Source organism: Panthera tigris, chromosome D3 (assembly GCF_018350195.1).
Source record: "Panthera tigris isolate Pti1 chromosome D3, P.tigris_Pti1_mat1.1, whole genome shotgun sequence".
Classification (NCBI taxonomy): Eukaryota; Metazoa; Chordata; class Mammalia; order Carnivora; family Felidae; genus Panthera; species Panthera tigris.
Window position 1 is genome coordinate 10,323,261 of NC_056671.1, and position 18,148 is coordinate 10,341,408.

Below are 18,148 nucleotides of genomic sequence, written 5' to 3' on the forward strand. Positions count from 1 at the left end.
TCCAAACCCAAGTTCACACCCTGACTCTACATCCTGGGTTTTGGGGGTTCTCATCCCTTTAACATAAGGAGAGCATTTCCCCGTATAGTTTGCCCGGCTGCTTCCTTCCTTACTACAGTGCTTACCAGAGTGTGGCCCGGAATTCCCCAGCCTCAGGATCACAGAGGGAGCCACTTCAATATTCAGATTCCCAGGCCCCACCGCAATCCCACAGAATCATCGTATGTGTGTCAAACACTCTCCCCAGGTGCTCTAGAGGCGCCGTAAGTTTTGAGAACGTCCCCCCATGCAGTGGTTCTCAACAGGGCCGCATGCTGAAATACTGGAAACCGGGCTTAAGCAGATCTATAGCTGAGAAGGTTTAGAGTCGGGGGCCCACGGGTCGGTATTCTTTTTGAACGCTGTCTGGGTGATTGACATGCATGGCAGGTTGCAGGCATCTTTCATGATGCATATAGGGTTTTCCCGCTGAGACGAGACAACATTCCTTCAAGGGTAAAAACACTGAGGGGCGCCTGGGTGGCTCAGTCGGTTAAGCGTCCGCCTTCAGCTCAGGTCACAATCTCGCGGTCTGTGAGTTCGAGCCCCGCGTCGGGCTCTGGGCTGATGGCTCGGAGCCTGGAGCTTGCTTCCGATTCTGTGTCTCCCTCTCTCTGCCCCTCCCCCGTTCATGCTCTGTCTCTCTCTGTCTCAAAAATAAATAAACGTTAAAAGGGTAAAAACACTGAAATATTTTATCACCGGGATAAAGACCCACTTGTCTTCGTGGTCTCTCGTGACATATTTTGACCTAGCTTCCTGCACAGTTTCATTTCTAAGTTTATACTCTTTGGCTGTCGGAGCCCTCCACGTTGAGGCCCCGGCATTTGGGGCTACAGAGAGGATGTCAAAATGAGTAGGCTGCGGGAAACCCCCTGCTCAACCGATCTGGGAGCAGAGAAGGAAGGTCTGTGCCTCCCACCCACATGCTTCTCTCTTTACTGGTCTCTACTGAATTCACAAATAACAAGAGTCCCTGAGCTGAGACATCTGAATAATGATCTTAAATCTGTTGTTTTTCCACGCCATTTGCTGCACTGAGAGAAGCTAATGAGACACTCCCCATTCAAGACCCATTAATGGCGCCTTTCGGCATTTAGGAGTGAACTGTGGGAGGAACAGGCATCTTGGTGGAGGCTCTCATGTGGGTTTTGCAAGTGGTGAGTGAATCCATGGCCTCGATTTTACAAGAGAAGGCAGGAAAGCCTCTTAAGTTTCCTAAGCAAAGCGCACTGCCGTTAGGAATTGGGTCACCTGTCCCGTGCTGTCCTCCTGGGGCTTGACTTGAGGCAGGAAGCCGGGAGGGCTTCATGGAAAGCAAAGATGATTTACTGACACAGAGAACTAGATTCTAGCCCTGGCGGAGCGACCCCAGGCAAGCCTCTCACCTTCTCTGTGCTTTGGGACCCGCACTGATAGAGAGAGGAGAACAAAATCTAACCGTTTTCTGGCTAGGGCAGTGCGCGCTGGAGGCAACCCGCGAAAGAGGGTGTGGACAAGAAAAATGTCTCCATGCGTTTACCATCCCCTGCCTCCCATCAGCTTGCCTCATCGTCTCATAACATGTTATAATTCTGCAGCATCGCAAGGCATCCTGAAGTTTATCTGCTTTAGACAACTTCAGGCTGTTTCTTCAAACTGTGGCTTTGCAAAGGAAATCTAATTACAAACAAACAAACAAACAAACAGAATGGATAAATGCAGACATGCTGTGAATTAAGTGCAGTTTTCTGGCCCCTCAGAATCACCCCACCACTACAGTGCACGGCCCCTCAACTGGCTCTGAGGAGCTCTGGGGTGCCATAAAGCACAGCTTGACAACCCAACTCCTTCTGTTTTACAGATGAGGAAATTGAAGCCCAGAGAGTCCAACTCCAGGGCTAACCCCCAGCTTTCTCAATCCTCTGTTAAGGGCTTTTCCGGGAAACAAAATGGTGGGGCAGCTGTTGGGTGTCTTGTCCCAAGCTCAGGGAAGTGAGATGGACAGAACCAGCTAGGGTAACTGGGTGTGTGTGAGTTGGTACCTACTTACCAATCATTGAGGGTCCCTTGGTGTAGGGCCTGCAGAAGGATCCAGCAGGGTGGAGATCAGACTGTTCCAGAAGACCCCCATGGCTCTGCCTGGCACATAACAGCAGGGTGTATTGCAGTTAAGAACAGAGATTCCGGGGGCACCTGGATGAGCCAGTCAGTTAAGCGTCCGGCTTCGGCTCAGGACATGATCTCACAGTTCGTGGGTTTGAGCCCCACATCAGGCTCCATCCTGACTGTGTGGAGCCTTCTTGGAATTCTCTCTCTCTCTCCGCTTCTTCCCGCTTGTGCTTTTTCTCTCTCTCAAAATAAAATAATAGTAATAATAATAATAAAAATAAAAATAAAAGAATAGGAACTCAGGACAAACTGCCTGGGTCTGGATCCCAGCTTTCTCCACTTCCCAACTGTGCGACTTGAGTAAATCACTTAGCCTCTCTGTGCCTCAGTTTTCCCATTTGGAAAATGGGGACAAGAATAGTGCTCAGCGTATAGTACTACTGGAAGGAGTCCTTAAGAAAATTGATGTGGAGTGCTTATCTCTGTAGCTGGCACGTACTAAGTGCTCAGTGCACATCGGCTACTGTTATTCTAGGTCATCTGAGACCGTGGACTGGGGGGCTTGCTCCTGGTTCCCGCCCCACCCATCATCCTATAAAAACAATTTCTAGGGAAAACACAGGGAGAGGGGGAAGGGAAGATGAGGGGGAGGAAAGGAGGAGCGTGCTGCCTCTGGCTCTGTGCGCCCTGCCTGCCGAAGCAGCTCCGTCCAATCTGGGTCACAGCAGAGGCTCTGGAGCCCGCAGGCTGCTCCTGGCTCTTCCCTGGACAGAGTGGCTCTCTGTTGAATGAAACACAAAGGGAGAAGTTGCTATTTTAAACACCGCAAATCCGAGCACTTTGAGGGGATGGCAGGAGCGAGGAGGCTTGTGGGGAGAGTCAGCATCAGGTGGCTCCCAGGGTCCTTCTAGAACCTCTGATACCCAAGTTGTATCCCGGTGGTTCTCATGCCCGTGGTGCCCCCAGCGGGAACCCGGTCCTTGGAGGGGTGGGCCGGGTCCAGCTCCCTCCTGAGAATGGGAGCAGGTGTGCTAGGGACGGGGTTGGAGAACAGCCAAGATGAGGAGCAGCTGAAAGTAAACTTTGAGATGGCAACGAAGACATCCGAGTGAAGACGTCACGTCGACAATTAGATAAAGGGATCTGGAGCCCAGAAGGCAGTTTTCTCTGGAGGAGGTGATGTGAGATAGTAAGTGTAGAGAAGGTGTTTAATCTGAAGTCAATAGAAGGAGGTGGGAGATCTGGGATATGGGTCTGTGGTGTTCTGAAAACGAATCAGAATTTCATGCACACATGCCTTTTTCTGGGGAAGGGTCCAAGAGTCCTCATCGGACACCCAAGAGTCCATGACTCAGAGAAGGTCAAGACCATCAGCCTGATACTAGGAGATGCCGGTGGTCCCCGGTCCTATGAGGCCCTCATTACTCTGTGTCTGCTTCCAGGCGCCTGGTGGACCGTCTGGAGAACATGAGGAAGAACGTGGCTGGGGACGGGGTGAACCGCTGCATACTGTGTGGAGAACAGCTGGGGATGTTGGGCTCCACCTGTGTGGTGTGTGAGGACTGTAAAAAGGTACTAGCATCCTCCTCCTCCCTGCTGCCCTTCTCATCACATGCAGGGGGCTGAGCCTGGGCTCGAGCCTTGGGGGACCCTGGGTCTTGGGGACGGAGCTTGGATTCTGCACGGTAGTTGCCAGAATATGATTCCTTTGGGGACGCTCCCATGCCCAGCTATCTTCTAGGCAACCCTGAACCCTGGTTCCTCTTCTGGAAGATGTTCTGACCCCTCTGTCCCCTTGGAGCTCAGCTCCATCTGGGATGAACATGGGAACCTGAGATAGGATGTAGGCTATGGGTGAGCCTGCAGGTATCCTGGTCGTAGCTTAGCAGGCTATGTGTCAGGCTAAAGAACATGCTGGGCAGGTGTCTACACCTGTGTGAACATGGAAGGTTTACCCAGCATCCTCTTACCCTGGCTTAGAAAGCCCTCTCCAGCCCAGTTAGGGCCATTGGGCTTCTTGAGTATTTAAAGGAGTCTCCCTCCACCCTGCACCCTCTCCTCAAGCTGTCTGCACGTGACAGTTCCAGGACACAGATATTGGGTCTGCCTGAATTCCCTGGAAAGGAATTCAGGGGAACATGTGAGCTGGGGACATCCAGAATGTCACTTGGCATCTCCTGCTTGGGGTCCCACTTAGCATTTAGAATGAGGTATTGGGGAAAGTTTATGCCCCAAAACTTGTCTTCTGCAGTCAGCCACATAGTAAAAATTCCATGACCTATTGAGTTTTCCATTTTGTCTTGACTGCCAGGAAACTCAGCCAAAAGTATAATGTTCCATCACAGTCATGGCATTTGCACAGGTAACTTCCTTCTCTTCAAGGAGCTGAACGTGCAGCCATAATCTAGGTAATGTCAGATTCATGTGGGAAGGAAGGAAGGAAGGAAGGAAGGAAGGAAGGAAGGAAGGAAGGAAGGAAGGAAGGAAGGGGAAGGGAAGGAGAGAGAGAGAGAAAGAGAAAGAAAGAAAGAAAGAAAGAAAGAAAGAAAGAAAGAAAGAAAGAAAGAAAGAAAGAAAGAAAGAAAAAAGAAAAGGGAAAGAAAGAAAAAATAAATATGTGGCTTTCCTCTTTAAAAATCATGTCAGTGATCTCCCCCATATGGATGCCAAAAATTCAGACCCCACAGGGACTCTTGGAAAATTCCAGAGAATATACTCATCCAGTGCTGGAGGATGACTCCAGTTCTCATTATTGGAAATCAAAACTCAAATTGGAACTTTAATCCTAGCTGGCCTTGGTCATGAGAGGGAGGTGAGAAATGGGGAGTTCCAGCTCTTTCTATCCACCAAGAGAGAGAGGGGCTCTGTTGCCTCCCAGCCCCTTGGCCCCGATCACTGGCAGCTCGGAGCCTGGTGTATGTGAGTGTGCACTGGGCTATGTTTTGTCCCCAGAACGTCTGCACTAAGTGTGGAGTGGAGACCTCCAATAACCGCCCGCATTCCGTGTGGCTCTGTAAAATCTGCATCGAGCAGAGAGAGGTGAGTGGACCGGTCACCGTCCCTATCTGTCCAATCCCCCCCTCCTCACTGCCAGCCGGGAAGCAGGGTGGCCATTGAGGGCTGGGGAGCCTGGTTAGGTGTAGGTCTTACGGGATTGGTAACAAGGAACCAGCTCAGCTGTGAACACTGACAGGACTGTTCAGTGAGTGTTTGAATGAAGTTCTTTTCTCATCTCCCGCTTCTGTGACTTGACTCTTCCTCGACGTAGGGAGCTCACCGCGTGTAAGAGGTGGCAGGTGCTGTGTGACCTTATACTAGTTCGTCACCTTTCTGATCCTCAAATTTCCCCATCCAGGAGATGGGTGTACTCAGGCCCTCTCTACGGAGTGTTTGGGGTTGTTGTGTGAATCAAAGAGGAGTTGTGACAGGCTATGTGGTGTGTCGGTGTGCTGAGTGCAGGGAGCAAAGGTAAAAACTGGCACTCACGAAGGCAGGGCTAATAGTGCATGGTTGCCATGTCTTCATCCTCTCCCTGTCCTCCCCCAGGTGTGGAAGCGTTCTGGAGCGTGGTTCTTCAAGGGATTCCCCAAACAGGTCCTCCCACAGCCTATGCCTATAAGGAAGACCAAGCCCCAGGAGCCTGTCAGTGAGCCTGCTGTCCCTGAGCAGGTCACTCCTGAGCCCAAGCATGCTGCCCGGGCTCCAACCCGAGGTACAACAAAACAGTTTCTCCTTTCAGGACCACGGACAGGTCTTGGCTAACTGGTCTACCTAGAGGATGTCCTGACATCGTGACCGTGTTTCCACCCAGTTGGTGGACAGCCAGCCTCTGGATTTAGGACCCCTATGTCCACTGCACAACTCACCATGAACCTTTGTCAAGAGGGTAGCATAGCGAGCCCGTGTAGAAAACCATATGGAGTGTCCTCAAAATTTAAAAATAGAACTATCCTATGATTCAGCAGTGGCGCTACTGGGTATTTACCCAAAGAATACAAAAACACTAATTCAAAGGGATACATTCACCCCTGTGTTTATAGTAGCACTATTTACAATAAGCAAGATATGAAAGCAGCCCAAGTGTCCATAGATTGATGATGGATAAAGAAGATGTGAGATACACACACACACACACACACACATACACACACACACACACACACACACAGGGATATTACCCGGCCATAAAAAAAGAACGAAATCTTTCCATTTGTAACGACATGGACGGAGATGGAGAGTATAATGCAGAGCTAAATAAGTCAGTCAGAGAAAGGCAAATGCCATATGATTTCACTCATATGTGGAGTTTAAGAAACAGAACAAATGAGCAAAGGGAGAGAGAGAGAGAAACCAAGAAACAGACTCCTAATTATAGAGAACAAACTGACAGTTACCAGAGGAGAGAGGGTGGGGGGATGGGTGAAAGAAGCGATGGGGATTAAGGAGAGCATTTGTCAGGACGCACAGTGGGTGTTGTATGGGAAGTGTTGACTCACTATCGTACACCTAAAACTAATGTGACACTGTATCGTATAGCGTTACACAATAATACTATTGTATAATAGTGGACTTTAAAACGGTTTTTAAAAAGAGGGTAGAACAGGGAAGTCTCCAGCAATGTCAGGCTGCCAAAAGCTTTCACCGTCATCCCTGATGGAGTATTTAGAGGTACAACAGAGGTGGGAATTAAAACTAGAAGCCGAGAGACTTCTGTCACCAAAATGCACACTGGAGCCCGAGGGGGATTTGCTGAGAAGGCTTTCCTTGTCCCTGATACTTCTGCTATCAACCATCAGCATATCTGAGATTGTACTAATTAAAAGTGAAAGTTGAGCAAAAGGGGAATTCATAAAAGAAAATTACCATGACTGTGGGTATTATCCCTATTACCCAAGCATTACGATTAATTAGTAAAATGATGATGATAAAAGGGAGAGGCAAAAAAAAAGTTAAAAGAAAAAAAGCGACTACTATCAAAACATATCATAATTGAGTGAGACCATTAGGTCCGACCAGATGAGGCCCCTGTAATAATTTCAGCTAACAGTAAATGATAAAATCTGGTCTGAATGATGGTTCTGGAGTTGAGCGCAGGCAGTGTTTCTGAAAGGAAAGTTATAGTTGAAGGTCTCAAAAGTTCAAATGTCCAACTATGCCTCCTGTAAGATGACTTCTCAAGGTGCCCCGGGTCGTGCCTGGCACCCACATGGCATTCACCAGATGTTTTCCTCCTGACACGGCATGAGCAATTTCTGCTCCTTGGCAGAGAAATACCAAATTCTCGATATACACTGCATCCCCGAGGAGCCCCCACACTCACCCCCAAGACTTCCTTCTTCCTGGTTAAGCACTATTCCCCGTAGGCTGAGAAGACTATATGGCATAACTGTCAAGATCTGGGACATCTGAGACCAGGAGGACCTGAATCTCATTTCTCTGCTACTTACCAGCTGCATGAGCTTGGGCAAATCGCCTGGCCCTCTGAGACTCTTTCCTCACCTATGAAATGGGCTGAATAACTCACCGGGTTATTTTGAAGGTTACATGAGATACTACATGGGAAGTGCTTTGCACGATGTAGCGCTCAGTAAATGTTGGCCAATGTTATATCACGTTAATCACGTAGACACAGACACATACGCACATAAATAGTATGAATTAGCTTATCACATAAACTCTGGACAAAGCATTAACTCCAAGACTACGGTTGATGTGACACCCACTCACGTCGCTAGAAAGAAGTAACATCACCAGCGTTGCACAGTGACACCTAAAAAAGTATTGGTAACAACATCCAGTGCTGATGAATGTGGCGGAAATCAATACCCTATAAACTATTGGTAGGACTATAAGTCACCTCCAGCCTTCTGGAAAGTATTATGGCAGAATTTATTAAAATTTGAAGTGTATATACCATTTGATCCAGCAATCCCTATCTAGGAATATATTTAACAGCAATAAAAGGACCAACATAGGGGCACCTGAGTGGCTCAGTCGGTTACGCATCTGAATTCGGCTCAGGTCATGACCTCACTGTTTGTGAGTTCGAGCCCCACGCCCAGCTCTATGCCGACAGCTCTGGGCCTGGAGCCTGCTTCAGATTCTGTGTCTCTTTTTCTCTCTGCCCCTCCCCAGCTTGTGCTCTGTCTCTCTCTCTCAAAAGTAAATAAATATTAAAAAAGGTTTAAAAGGACCAATATAAAAAGATCTATGTGTAAGTATATTTATTATATCACTTTCTATGTGCCATTTTCTATCGCAGAACCACTGGAGAAACCCAAATGTTCATTAATGGGATTGTCTAATAGATTATGATCTAGCCATAGCATGCTATGTTAGGCATCTTTTAGAATCCAATGATGTAAATGTGTATGATAGATTTTGAATTATGCCCATGATAGGAGCTTACAATATTCTTTTAACAAATATTTACTGAATGCCCAACGAGTTCCAGGCTCTGTTCTGTGCCCTAGGAATACAGTGATAAATGGAACGGACAAACTCCTTGTCCTCGCACAGCTAAAATTCTACTGGGGGAAACAGATACTCGACAAACAGCATATGCAAATATAATAGAATATCAGTGGTGATGACAGCCAGAGGCAAAATGAAGCGGGTGAGGGGGACAGACGTGGGCAGGAGGGTCTGTGTTGGATGGAGTGGCCACAGAAGGGCTGTCTACGGAGACGGTGTTTGGAGAGAAGCGTAGAGAGGGCTCATGGAACGTTTGAGAATGTGATGTGCAGAAGGACTTGAGGTGGGAGCATGCTCGGTGAGTGAGTCCTGGGGAAAATCAAATCAATTGAGCACATTCTAGAACAGTTTGTGTGATCATTGACCGAGGATCCCAGTTTGCTGTTTTGAAAGCCTGTGTGTGCTCACATGTGCGTGTGCATGCCAAGGAAATCATGTGAGATTGTAAACGGGAGCTACACCACAGGGGAAGAAAGGAGAAGAGACTTTCAGTTCACTTTTTAGAAGTTCCTAGGGGTGGCAGTGGGCCCCTTTGTGTGTTCCTTAAGTGGCAGCTCTCCAGAAACCATAAAACAAGTTCTCTTCATCTCTCTCTCTCCAGGTGACACGGAAGACCGGAGGGGCCCAGGTCAGAAGACAGGTAGGTCCTGCCCACTCTGTCTTCTACTTTATCCCATCCCTCTCTGGCCCTTTCTCCATTTAATACGTGCTTTTCCCTCCAGGTCCTGACTTGGCCTCTGCCCCCGGGCGAGGAAGCTATGGGCCTCCTGTGCGCAGGGCCTCCGAGGCACGCATGAGCTCATCCAGCCGGGACTCAGAGAGCTGGGACCATGGCCACGGTGGGGCTGCCGTTGACTCCAGCCGGAGCCCAGCCGGTAGGAGACATGGGCAAATCTAGATGGGCTTCCTGGAGGAGGAGAATCAAAAGGAGTTGGGGGGCGGGGAGGACAATGTTTTAATTCATTTATTCGTTCAGTATCTGTTGAGTATCTACTGTGTGCCACGCTCTGTTCTAGATGCTGGTTCTAGTCTATGGTAGAGGAAAGACAGAGCTCAGAAACAGTTCTTACCCTGCACATCCATACTTTGGGTTATATCCCTTTCCTGCTCTAACGCCAAATGTAAGGAAAATGTGGGTTTTTTGCCCTCCTCCCTGGAAGCCCTGAGGAAAATGCAACGTACTTTTGAGTACAGTAGGGAAGCTTCCCTCTCACAGACCCACCCAAGTTCTTTCTTCTCTTGGCCGGCGTCCTCTGCTGTCCACGAGGATGGGGTAGGTCAGCTCGGCCAGGCCGCTTCTCATCTCATTGGGTCCCAGCACCTCCAGCTGCACTCAGAGTGGATTTATTTGGCGAGAGTGCATGATGGTGGGAATCCTTGATTCCTGGACTTGGACTTTTGGACCAGGTCCCAAGTTAGATGGGCTGAATATTTAGGTCCCATGTTGACCTCTGGCTTCTCTTCCTGAATAGTGGGTGTAGAGCTTAGGCCCTTAGTCCCTCTTCTTCTTGGCAGGAGAGCTGGGCACGTACCTTGTGCTTAATCCACTGTGCACACCCCCTAGTGAACCTATGGTTCAGATTCACAGAAAAAGAAGAATTTCTCAGGTCTACAACATCACGGAATATTTGTTGAGTACTTACCATGTGCCAGACATTGTCCCGAGCTCTTCACGTACATCATCTCATTTGATCCTTGTCATACCCCCAAATCCTTTTGCGAAGATTCCTATTATTCCCATTTAACAGATGGAGAAACTGGGCCCAGAGAATTGATGCCATTTGCCCTAAGTCACACAGCTGTCAATTGGTTCAGATGGAAATGAAACCCGTGTCTGTCCGACATTAAAGCCTGTGCTTCTTGAGTTTCCCCTTCCAGAGGTGAAGTTTTTATTGACGATGCTTTAAAAAAAATCTTTTTTAATGGTGGTAAAACATATACACTACTATTAAATTTGCCATTTCAAGTACTTCGAAGTATATAGTTCAGGGGCCCCAAGTCCATTCCCATTGTCATGCAACCGTCACCACTAACCATCTCCAGAACGATTTCACCATCTCAAACAAACCTTGTACCCATTAAACGCTGATTCCCCCCCACCCCCCGCCAGCCCCTGGAATCCACTGACCACTGTGGATCTGCTTATTCTTGCCATTTCACATAAATGGAATGACACAGTATGTGGCCTTTTGTGGGTAGACATTTTGTTTATCCATTCATCCGTTGATGGACATTTGGGCTGTTTCCACCTTTTGGCTGTTGTGCGTAATGAACATTGGTGTACAAGTATCGATTTGAGTTCCTGCTCTTAATTTTGGGGTATATATATATATATATATATGTATAGAAGTGGAATAGATAGATCATATGGTAAATTTATGCTTAAATTTTTTAGGAACCACCATACTGTGTTCCCCAGTGGCCTCACCATTTTTACAGTCTTACCAGAAATATACAAGGGTTCGAGTTAATCCATGTCTTCACCAACGTTTATATATACATACATGCGTCTCTGTATATGTAGGATATATACATATATGTGTGTGTGTATATATACACACACACATGTATATATATAGTATGTGTGTGTATCCATCGTAATGCGTGGGAAGCAATATCTCATGTTTTTGATTTGCATTTCCCTGATGATTCGTGACATTGAGCATCTTTGCATGTGCTCATTGGCTGTTCAGATATTCTCTTTGGAGAAATGTCTCTTCCAGTCCTTTGCCCACTTTTCATTTGGGATGTTTGTTTTATTATTGTTGACTTACGGGAGTTCTTTATATATTCTGGATATTAATCCCTTGTCAGATCTATGATCCGCAGGTATTTTCTCCCATTCTGTGGGTTGCCTTGGCACCCCATTGATAGTGTCCTTTGACGCACAGAAGTTTTTAATTTCGATGAAGTCCAATTTTTCTAATTTTCTTTTGTTCTCTGCGCTTTGCGTGCCATATTCAAACAGTCGCTCCAAAGCCAATGTCGTGACATTTTCCCTGAGTGTGCTCTTTTAAGACCTTTGTGGTTTTAGCTTTAGCTCTTACAGTTAGGTCTTTGATCTATTTTTAGCTAACTTTTGTATATTGAAGACTGTGCTTTTAGCCCGTGTATTATTTTGCCTGTTGAGGGAAAAGGCCGTCACACGGTATTCCCGAGCCACATTTGGATCCCCTGTCCCTCGAGTCGGTGTAATGTCCCCTCGTCTATGAAACTCGTAGCATCCGCCCTGCTTCACCTTGAGAAGAGTTCATTGCTCCCTCCTCCGAGTCCCCAGAGTTCTGACACACAGCTCTACTCAGTGCTTGTCACCATCTAAAGCGTGTTGTAGCCAGAATCCCTCTCCCTGAGAGAGCAGTAGAAGACAGGGGGTCGGCAGATCCAGGCACCTTAGGTGAGTGTTGAAAGCACTGCCCCATTTCAGACCTACGAAATCAGAATTTCTGGGACCGGGATCCGGAATCCAGAATCCAGAAGCATTTCCGTCATTCAAGCATCTCTCCAGAAACGCTGCACTTCTTAAGCAAACTCCTCATGTGATTTCGGTGAATGCTGAAGTTTGAGAACCATTGTTTGAGAGCCTGAAAAGTCAGAGAAAAGAGTTTGGACTTTTTCCTGAGGGTGTCAGGGAGCCGCAGAAGGATCCTGAGCAGAGGAAGAGCCAGCGTCTTGCAATTTTTATATTATCCACACATCTCATAGCTATGGCAATGCAAATCCTGCCTAGTGGCGCTGAGGTCGGTCAGAGGGGTCTCCTGCTCCAAAACACAGACATGTCTGTGCCACCCTTTTTGTGCCATCGGAGGAAGGGGTGGTTGCGACCGTTCCTGATCTGTAGGCCAGCTGCCCTTGCTGTGTAAGAAAAGGTTCCGTCATGCCGGAAGCCCTCAGTGACGAGCCTAAGCCCCAGAGGGGGTCCCACCAGGAGTGCTGAGAACAACTTGCAACTCGGGCCCCAGATCCTTGACAAGAATCAGCTGTCCTCCGCATCTTCCATTCAGTAATCCCGATGCCTCCCAGGACCCCTTTCTCTCCAGATCTGGGACCTGGAGTTAATGCCATGGAATAAACCAGAGCTATCCTGACTTTGCTTTATGCTACAGAGGTCGCCTGTGCATCGACGACCTCCGTTTGGGTTGGAAAAACCCAAACTCCAAATCCAAAGGCCATCTTCACCGTGAAGCGTCCCCATCCCCCCAGCCAGAGGTCACCCCTCACCTCCATCCCCCGTGATGTTACTTCTTTACCTGTATGGCCATTTCAGTTCAATGCCAAGTGCACAAATACCAGATCAAAGACTGTGTGGGGTCAGACCCCAGCTCGACCACTTACCAGCTGGGTGTTCCCATTTTACAGATCGGGGCACTGGGCTTTCCTTTATCATCAAATGGAAATGATAATGGTAATCATTCTTATCGCGGGTTGCTCTAAAGGATTAAGTAAACTAAAACCTCAGATCTCAGAACAGAGCCTGACATGCCGTGAGGGCCGGTGTGCATTATTACTCACGGGATTCCGGAGCCGGGTGAGCCTGGTCGGAGGTCCTAGCCACTTCCTAGATACGTGACCTTGGGCACACTTAGCTTCCCTTTTCTTGACCGCAAACGGGGACCATAACGGTACGCGTGGTGTCAAGTTGTGAGGGTTCCCTGAGGCGAGGCTCACGGCCTGGCACATTTGAAGCGCTCAGTGGATGTTCACTGTTATTGCTGTTTTATAAACTCATTATTTCAGCGTCTGCCTCCTTCCTCTGACAGGGCCATCTGCTCCTGGAGGAATCAAGGTGATTTTTGTCCATCAGGATTGGCAGTTCGTAGACAATGAACGCTTGTTGAATGAGTGAGTGAATGGATGAAGGAATGAACAAGGACCCAGGGACAAGACAGAGGGACGGGTCAGCCCCCAGCCAGCCGTGGCAAAGCACCTTCTGTCATTAGCATTCAAGCATCTCTCCAGTGACACAGGGCTGAGTTCAGGAAAGGCGGGATCCAGCCCAGAGAAGTGAGAAAGGGCTTTCTTCCAGGAACGTCCTGCCTTCTGGATGTCAGGACCTGCTGTGTACCTTATCCCATTTGATCCTCCAGTAGCTCTGGAGGAGACAGTAGCACCTCATGGTCTCAGGCAGACTCCGGAGAGCAAATGCCTGAGTTCAGATCCTGGCTTTGCCATTAACCCGGCAAGAGATGTTAGCCCTCTGTGCCTAGCTTCCCCATTTGTAACATGGAGGTAAATCAGCGCCCACCTCATGGGGTACAGAGATTAAACAACCTCTTATATCTGAAGTCCCTGGAACATGGTAAGCATTAAATATATGACAACTCATTATTATCAGTAGGTAGAGCTCAGAGATGCAGAGAGGGTGAATGACCATCCTAAAGTCACACAGCTTATACAAGAAACCGGGATGCAGAGCTAGGCCCATGTGAAGAGAGAGACCAGATTCAATAATAATAATAATAATAATAATAATAATAATAATAATATTCGGTGTTTACTCCGTGCCAAGTGCTGTTCTGAGCACGTTGCCTGTATGTCATCACAGCATCTCCACCACAACCCTAAAAAGTAGGTACTCTTATCCCCATTTCGCAGGCGAGGAGACCGAGGCCCGGAGAGGATAGGTCGCTTGTGCAAGGTCACACAGGTGGAGGTGGCATCCTTCCCTTTTCAACACCCGTGTCGTTGTTGTGACCTGGTTCAGGGCATCTGAGTGTTGCAAAGAGAGAAGGCACCGGAGGGGGAGGAGAGGGTCTGGAGGAGCAGAGAGCATCGGAGCCTGCACTCAGTTCAAACCCGGAAGGCATTACCTCGTGCCAGCTGACCAGACCCAAGGTTCCTCCCGTGTCCACTGTGTGTGTGTGTGTGTGTGTGTGTGTGTGTGTGTGTGTGACATGACGGGCTGTCTCCTTTCCTTACCCCTGCAGGTTTGCGACGGGCAAACTCAGTCCAGGCCTCCAGACCGGCCCCCGCCTCCGTGCAGAGCCCAGCCCCTCCACAGCCCGGGCAGCCAGGTACCTGCCGCCCCACCCCCACCTGTCACCCAGCTGTGACCCTGGGACCTCCCGTCCTTGCTTGCAGAGCCCGCCGGCTTCGTGCAGAGCCACAGCCACCACCAAAACCCTCAGAATGAGTAATCCTCCGGGCGGGCAGGTGGAGCAGGGGCCAGACAGAAGTAGTGAAATGCCTCGGCCTCTGCCCCCTTCCCTCCTCGTTGTCGGGTCACTCTCCGCCACCGTCCTTACCTCATACATCTGCCTCCTTCTCTCTCATTTCTTCGCGTCTTTCCTCAAATTGGTTCGCTTGAAAAATGCAACTGAGAGAACTCGCCATCCCCAAACTCCTCTCTCAAGCAAATGTTGGGGACACATGGTTCCCAGAACAGTAGTGTGAGATTCAGGAAAAATTGGTGGCCAAAGAGACGAGTCATATGGGAAAATCTAAACAAATGCGGATTGCATGAAACAATAGGAGCGATGCCTCATTGGTGCTGTTAACATTTTGCTCCATTTTTTTTTTAACGTTTATTCATTTCTGAGAGACAGAGACAGAGCGTGATCTTAACTTGATCATCGGCAAAGAAACCTCTTTCCAAATAAGGCCACGTTCCCAGGGACTGGGGGCTAGAACCTCAACATCCTTTGGGGGAATACAATTCAACCCATTGCAGAAGGTAGTTCTAAAAATTAATGTCATGAAAATTAAACAGCGCAGTGAGATTCTCAGTACGCTGGCCTGAGGAAGGTTCTGAGTCCGAGCTCTGTCCTTTTTTTGCTCAGAAGGGAAATTCACAAAGGTTAGAGACAAAGTGACAGCTGAATGAGACATTTCCACGATGGAGTCGGTATTGAAGGGCAGTGGAGACTGACGCGACTCTCTCCCTGGGTGGTTGAATGATCTTTCGTGCCCCCTCGGCTCTCCCCCCGCCCCATCCCAGGCTTTGGGAAATGTAGTTGTAAAAATTCCGCTGGACCAGTAATGGCCCTGTAGCAGTGGGGGACTCCGGGTATAAACTTGCCCGTCCCCTCACAAACAATCCTTACTCCATTCGTCCATCAACCTCATAACAGCCCGTGAAACATGACAAGCAGGTACAGGCATCCTCGTTGTGTAGACCCAGGAAGGAAGCATTGGGGCTTGAACCCAGGCCTTTCTGACCCCAGAGTCCCCAGTGGGGCCATTCCTGCAGCCCTGGAGGCTCCTTCTCATCGCCTGCTGCCCCCAGGCCTGTGTCCACAACCCGACATGAGGGGGGAGAGGGAAGAACAGGGAAATCATGCCACCTGTGCTCCACCCCTCTCTCTTTTCCCCATTCAGGGCCTCCAGGAGGCGGCAAAGCCAGCCCTGGGCCAGCAGGACGCTTTCCAGATCACAGACCAGGCAAGTGTTCCCCCTCCTCCCATACCTGTCCAGTGGCCACGCCCTCCCACCTCCTGTGAGAGAGCCCGGGCTGCCAGACCTTCCCCAGCTGTGCCCAGAGACCCATCGGATGAGCTCTGAGGGACCCCCTGATTCCAAAACTCTAGATACTCCTTACCAAGATTAAATAGAAAAGGACAGAGCGTACAGTGGTTAAGAGCACGGACTCCCCGGAGTCAAATCCCGGCTCCTTCACTTCCCAGCTACGTGACCCTGGGCAAGTCACTTAACTTCCTTCCCTGGGCCTCAATTTCCTTATCTCTAAAATGGGAGGGATGCCTGGGTGGCTTAGTGGGTTAAGTGCCCGACTTCAGCTCAGGTCATGATCTCATGGTTCGTGGGTTCGAGCCCCGCATCAGGCTCTGTGTTGACAGCTCCGAGCCTGGAGCCTGCTTCAGATTCTGTGGCTCCCTCTCTCTCTGCCCCTCCCCTGCTCGCTCTCTCTCTTTCTCTTTCTCTCTCTTAAAAACAAATCGAGAGTTGGGGCGCCTGGGTGGCTCAGTCGGTTGAGCGTCCAACTTCGGCTCAGGTCGTGATCTCATGGTTCATGGGTTCGAGCCCCGCGTCAGCCTCTGTGCTGACAGCTCCGAGCCTGGAGCCTGCTTCACATTCTGTGTCTCCCTCTCTCTCTGCCCCTCCCCCTCCCCCGTCTCTTTCCCTCCCGAAAATAAGTAAACAAAAAATAAAATGGGAATAACACAAGGATTTACCTCACAGAATTGATGGGAAGATTAGACAAACGAATACACATAAAACTCTAGCACGTGGCCTCGAGTGGACTAAGGTCACGCTAAGTGACCGTGATTCTTGCATATGATGTTATGCATCATCTTCGGTTACCATGGCTACAGCTTAATCATTGCTTCCTAACTCACCAGATACTATGTCAAGTAATATACATGTAGTAGGTTATATATTTTTGTAAGTTTATTTATTTTGAAAGAGAGAGTGTGCATGCCTGAGCAAGGAAGGGGAAGAGAGGGAGAGAGAGAGAGAGGGCTCCATTCTCTCAGTGAAGAGCCCGATGCAGGACATGATCTCACGAACTGTGAGATCATGACCTGAGCCACCCAGGTGCCCCTATCATGTAGTAGATAATTTTTAAAATATTAGCCGGTACTCTTTGAGTGCCTTCAGCGTCATAATTCCCACTTTACAGACGAGGAAACTGAGGCTCAGAGACTTTAAGTAACTTGCCCCGGGTCACACAGCGGAGATTCAGACCCAGGCCGTCTGGCTGCAGAACCACACCGCTGATCAGTGCCCCCCTGAGGTCTGTTCTGCCCACGTCTGAATCAGCTCCTGGGACTTGTTATGAGACATAGACTCCCGGGCCCCATTGCACTGCCTACTCAGTCTGGGTGGGGCCCAGGAACCTGCATTTTTGCAAGCTTCCCTAGGTGGTTTTGACAAAGGCAACATTCTGAGAATTGGTGAATGACATCATGGCCCCCCCCCCCACCTGCCCCATCCCCGTCGACTGGATATGGTGATCCTCCGTGGCCGGGCCGGGGTAGTTCTGGTGCAAGGTTTGCCAAGCTCCTGGTATACAGTAGGTGCTCATGACTAACGGTAATGCTGCCACAGTGGCTCAGACACAGACACAGAGGCTCAGCTGCCTCTTTCCTGCCCTCTCCCCATCTCCTCTGCAGAGGTGGCTCCCGGTGAGCCCAGCTACGCAGGGGCCACCGCCCCAGCCCGGGAGGACAGAACAGGGGGAGCTGGGGGCTACTCAGCAGCTGGAGCCAGGGAGGACCGAGGGGGCCACCCACCGGGCCCCTATTCCCAAGCGGCTGCTGCGGCTCCCCAGCCCGCCGTGGCCCCTGCCCGCCAGCCCCCGCCCCCGGAGGACGAGGAGGAAGAAGCCAACAGCTACGATTCGGATGAAGCAAGTAGGTGGCACTTAGGGGAGGAGTGTTTGGGGAAAGTCACTTCGGGGCGTCGTCCCCGGGGACATCAGAATAGCCCCCCCAGTATGCGAAGCCTAATAAGCTGTATCAATCAAGTTATAAAGATACAAGTTTGTGTTGCTGAATTCAAAAAATGACCTCTGCTTTCTAAAGAGAAGGTGCTGTGTATTTTTTATTGTGATGAAAAGCGTAACATCAAAGTTGCCATGTAAATCACT

At 49.3% G+C, this 18,148-nt stretch overlaps 1 protein-coding gene across 1 annotated transcript in view; it reads left to right on the forward strand.

Moving 5' to 3' along the window:
* Nucleotides 1-18,148, forward strand: part of RPH3A (rabphilin 3A) — a 280,825-nt gene that overhangs the window by 237,738 nt on the left and 24,939 nt on the right. Inside the window, exons 6-13 of the mRNA XM_042962164.1 lie at nucleotides 3,573-3,702; nucleotides 5,083-5,169; nucleotides 5,677-5,842; nucleotides 9,206-9,244; nucleotides 9,327-9,479; nucleotides 14,529-14,615; nucleotides 15,919-15,981; nucleotides 17,673-17,912. Coding sequence (XP_042818098.1) covers nucleotides 3,573-3,702; nucleotides 5,083-5,169; nucleotides 5,677-5,842; nucleotides 9,206-9,244; nucleotides 9,327-9,479; nucleotides 14,529-14,615; nucleotides 15,919-15,981; nucleotides 17,673-17,912 — 965 coding nt within the window. The remainder of the gene's footprint in view (nucleotides 1-3,572; nucleotides 3,703-5,082; nucleotides 5,170-5,676; nucleotides 5,843-9,205; nucleotides 9,245-9,326; nucleotides 9,480-14,528; nucleotides 14,616-15,918; nucleotides 15,982-17,672; nucleotides 17,913-18,148) is intronic.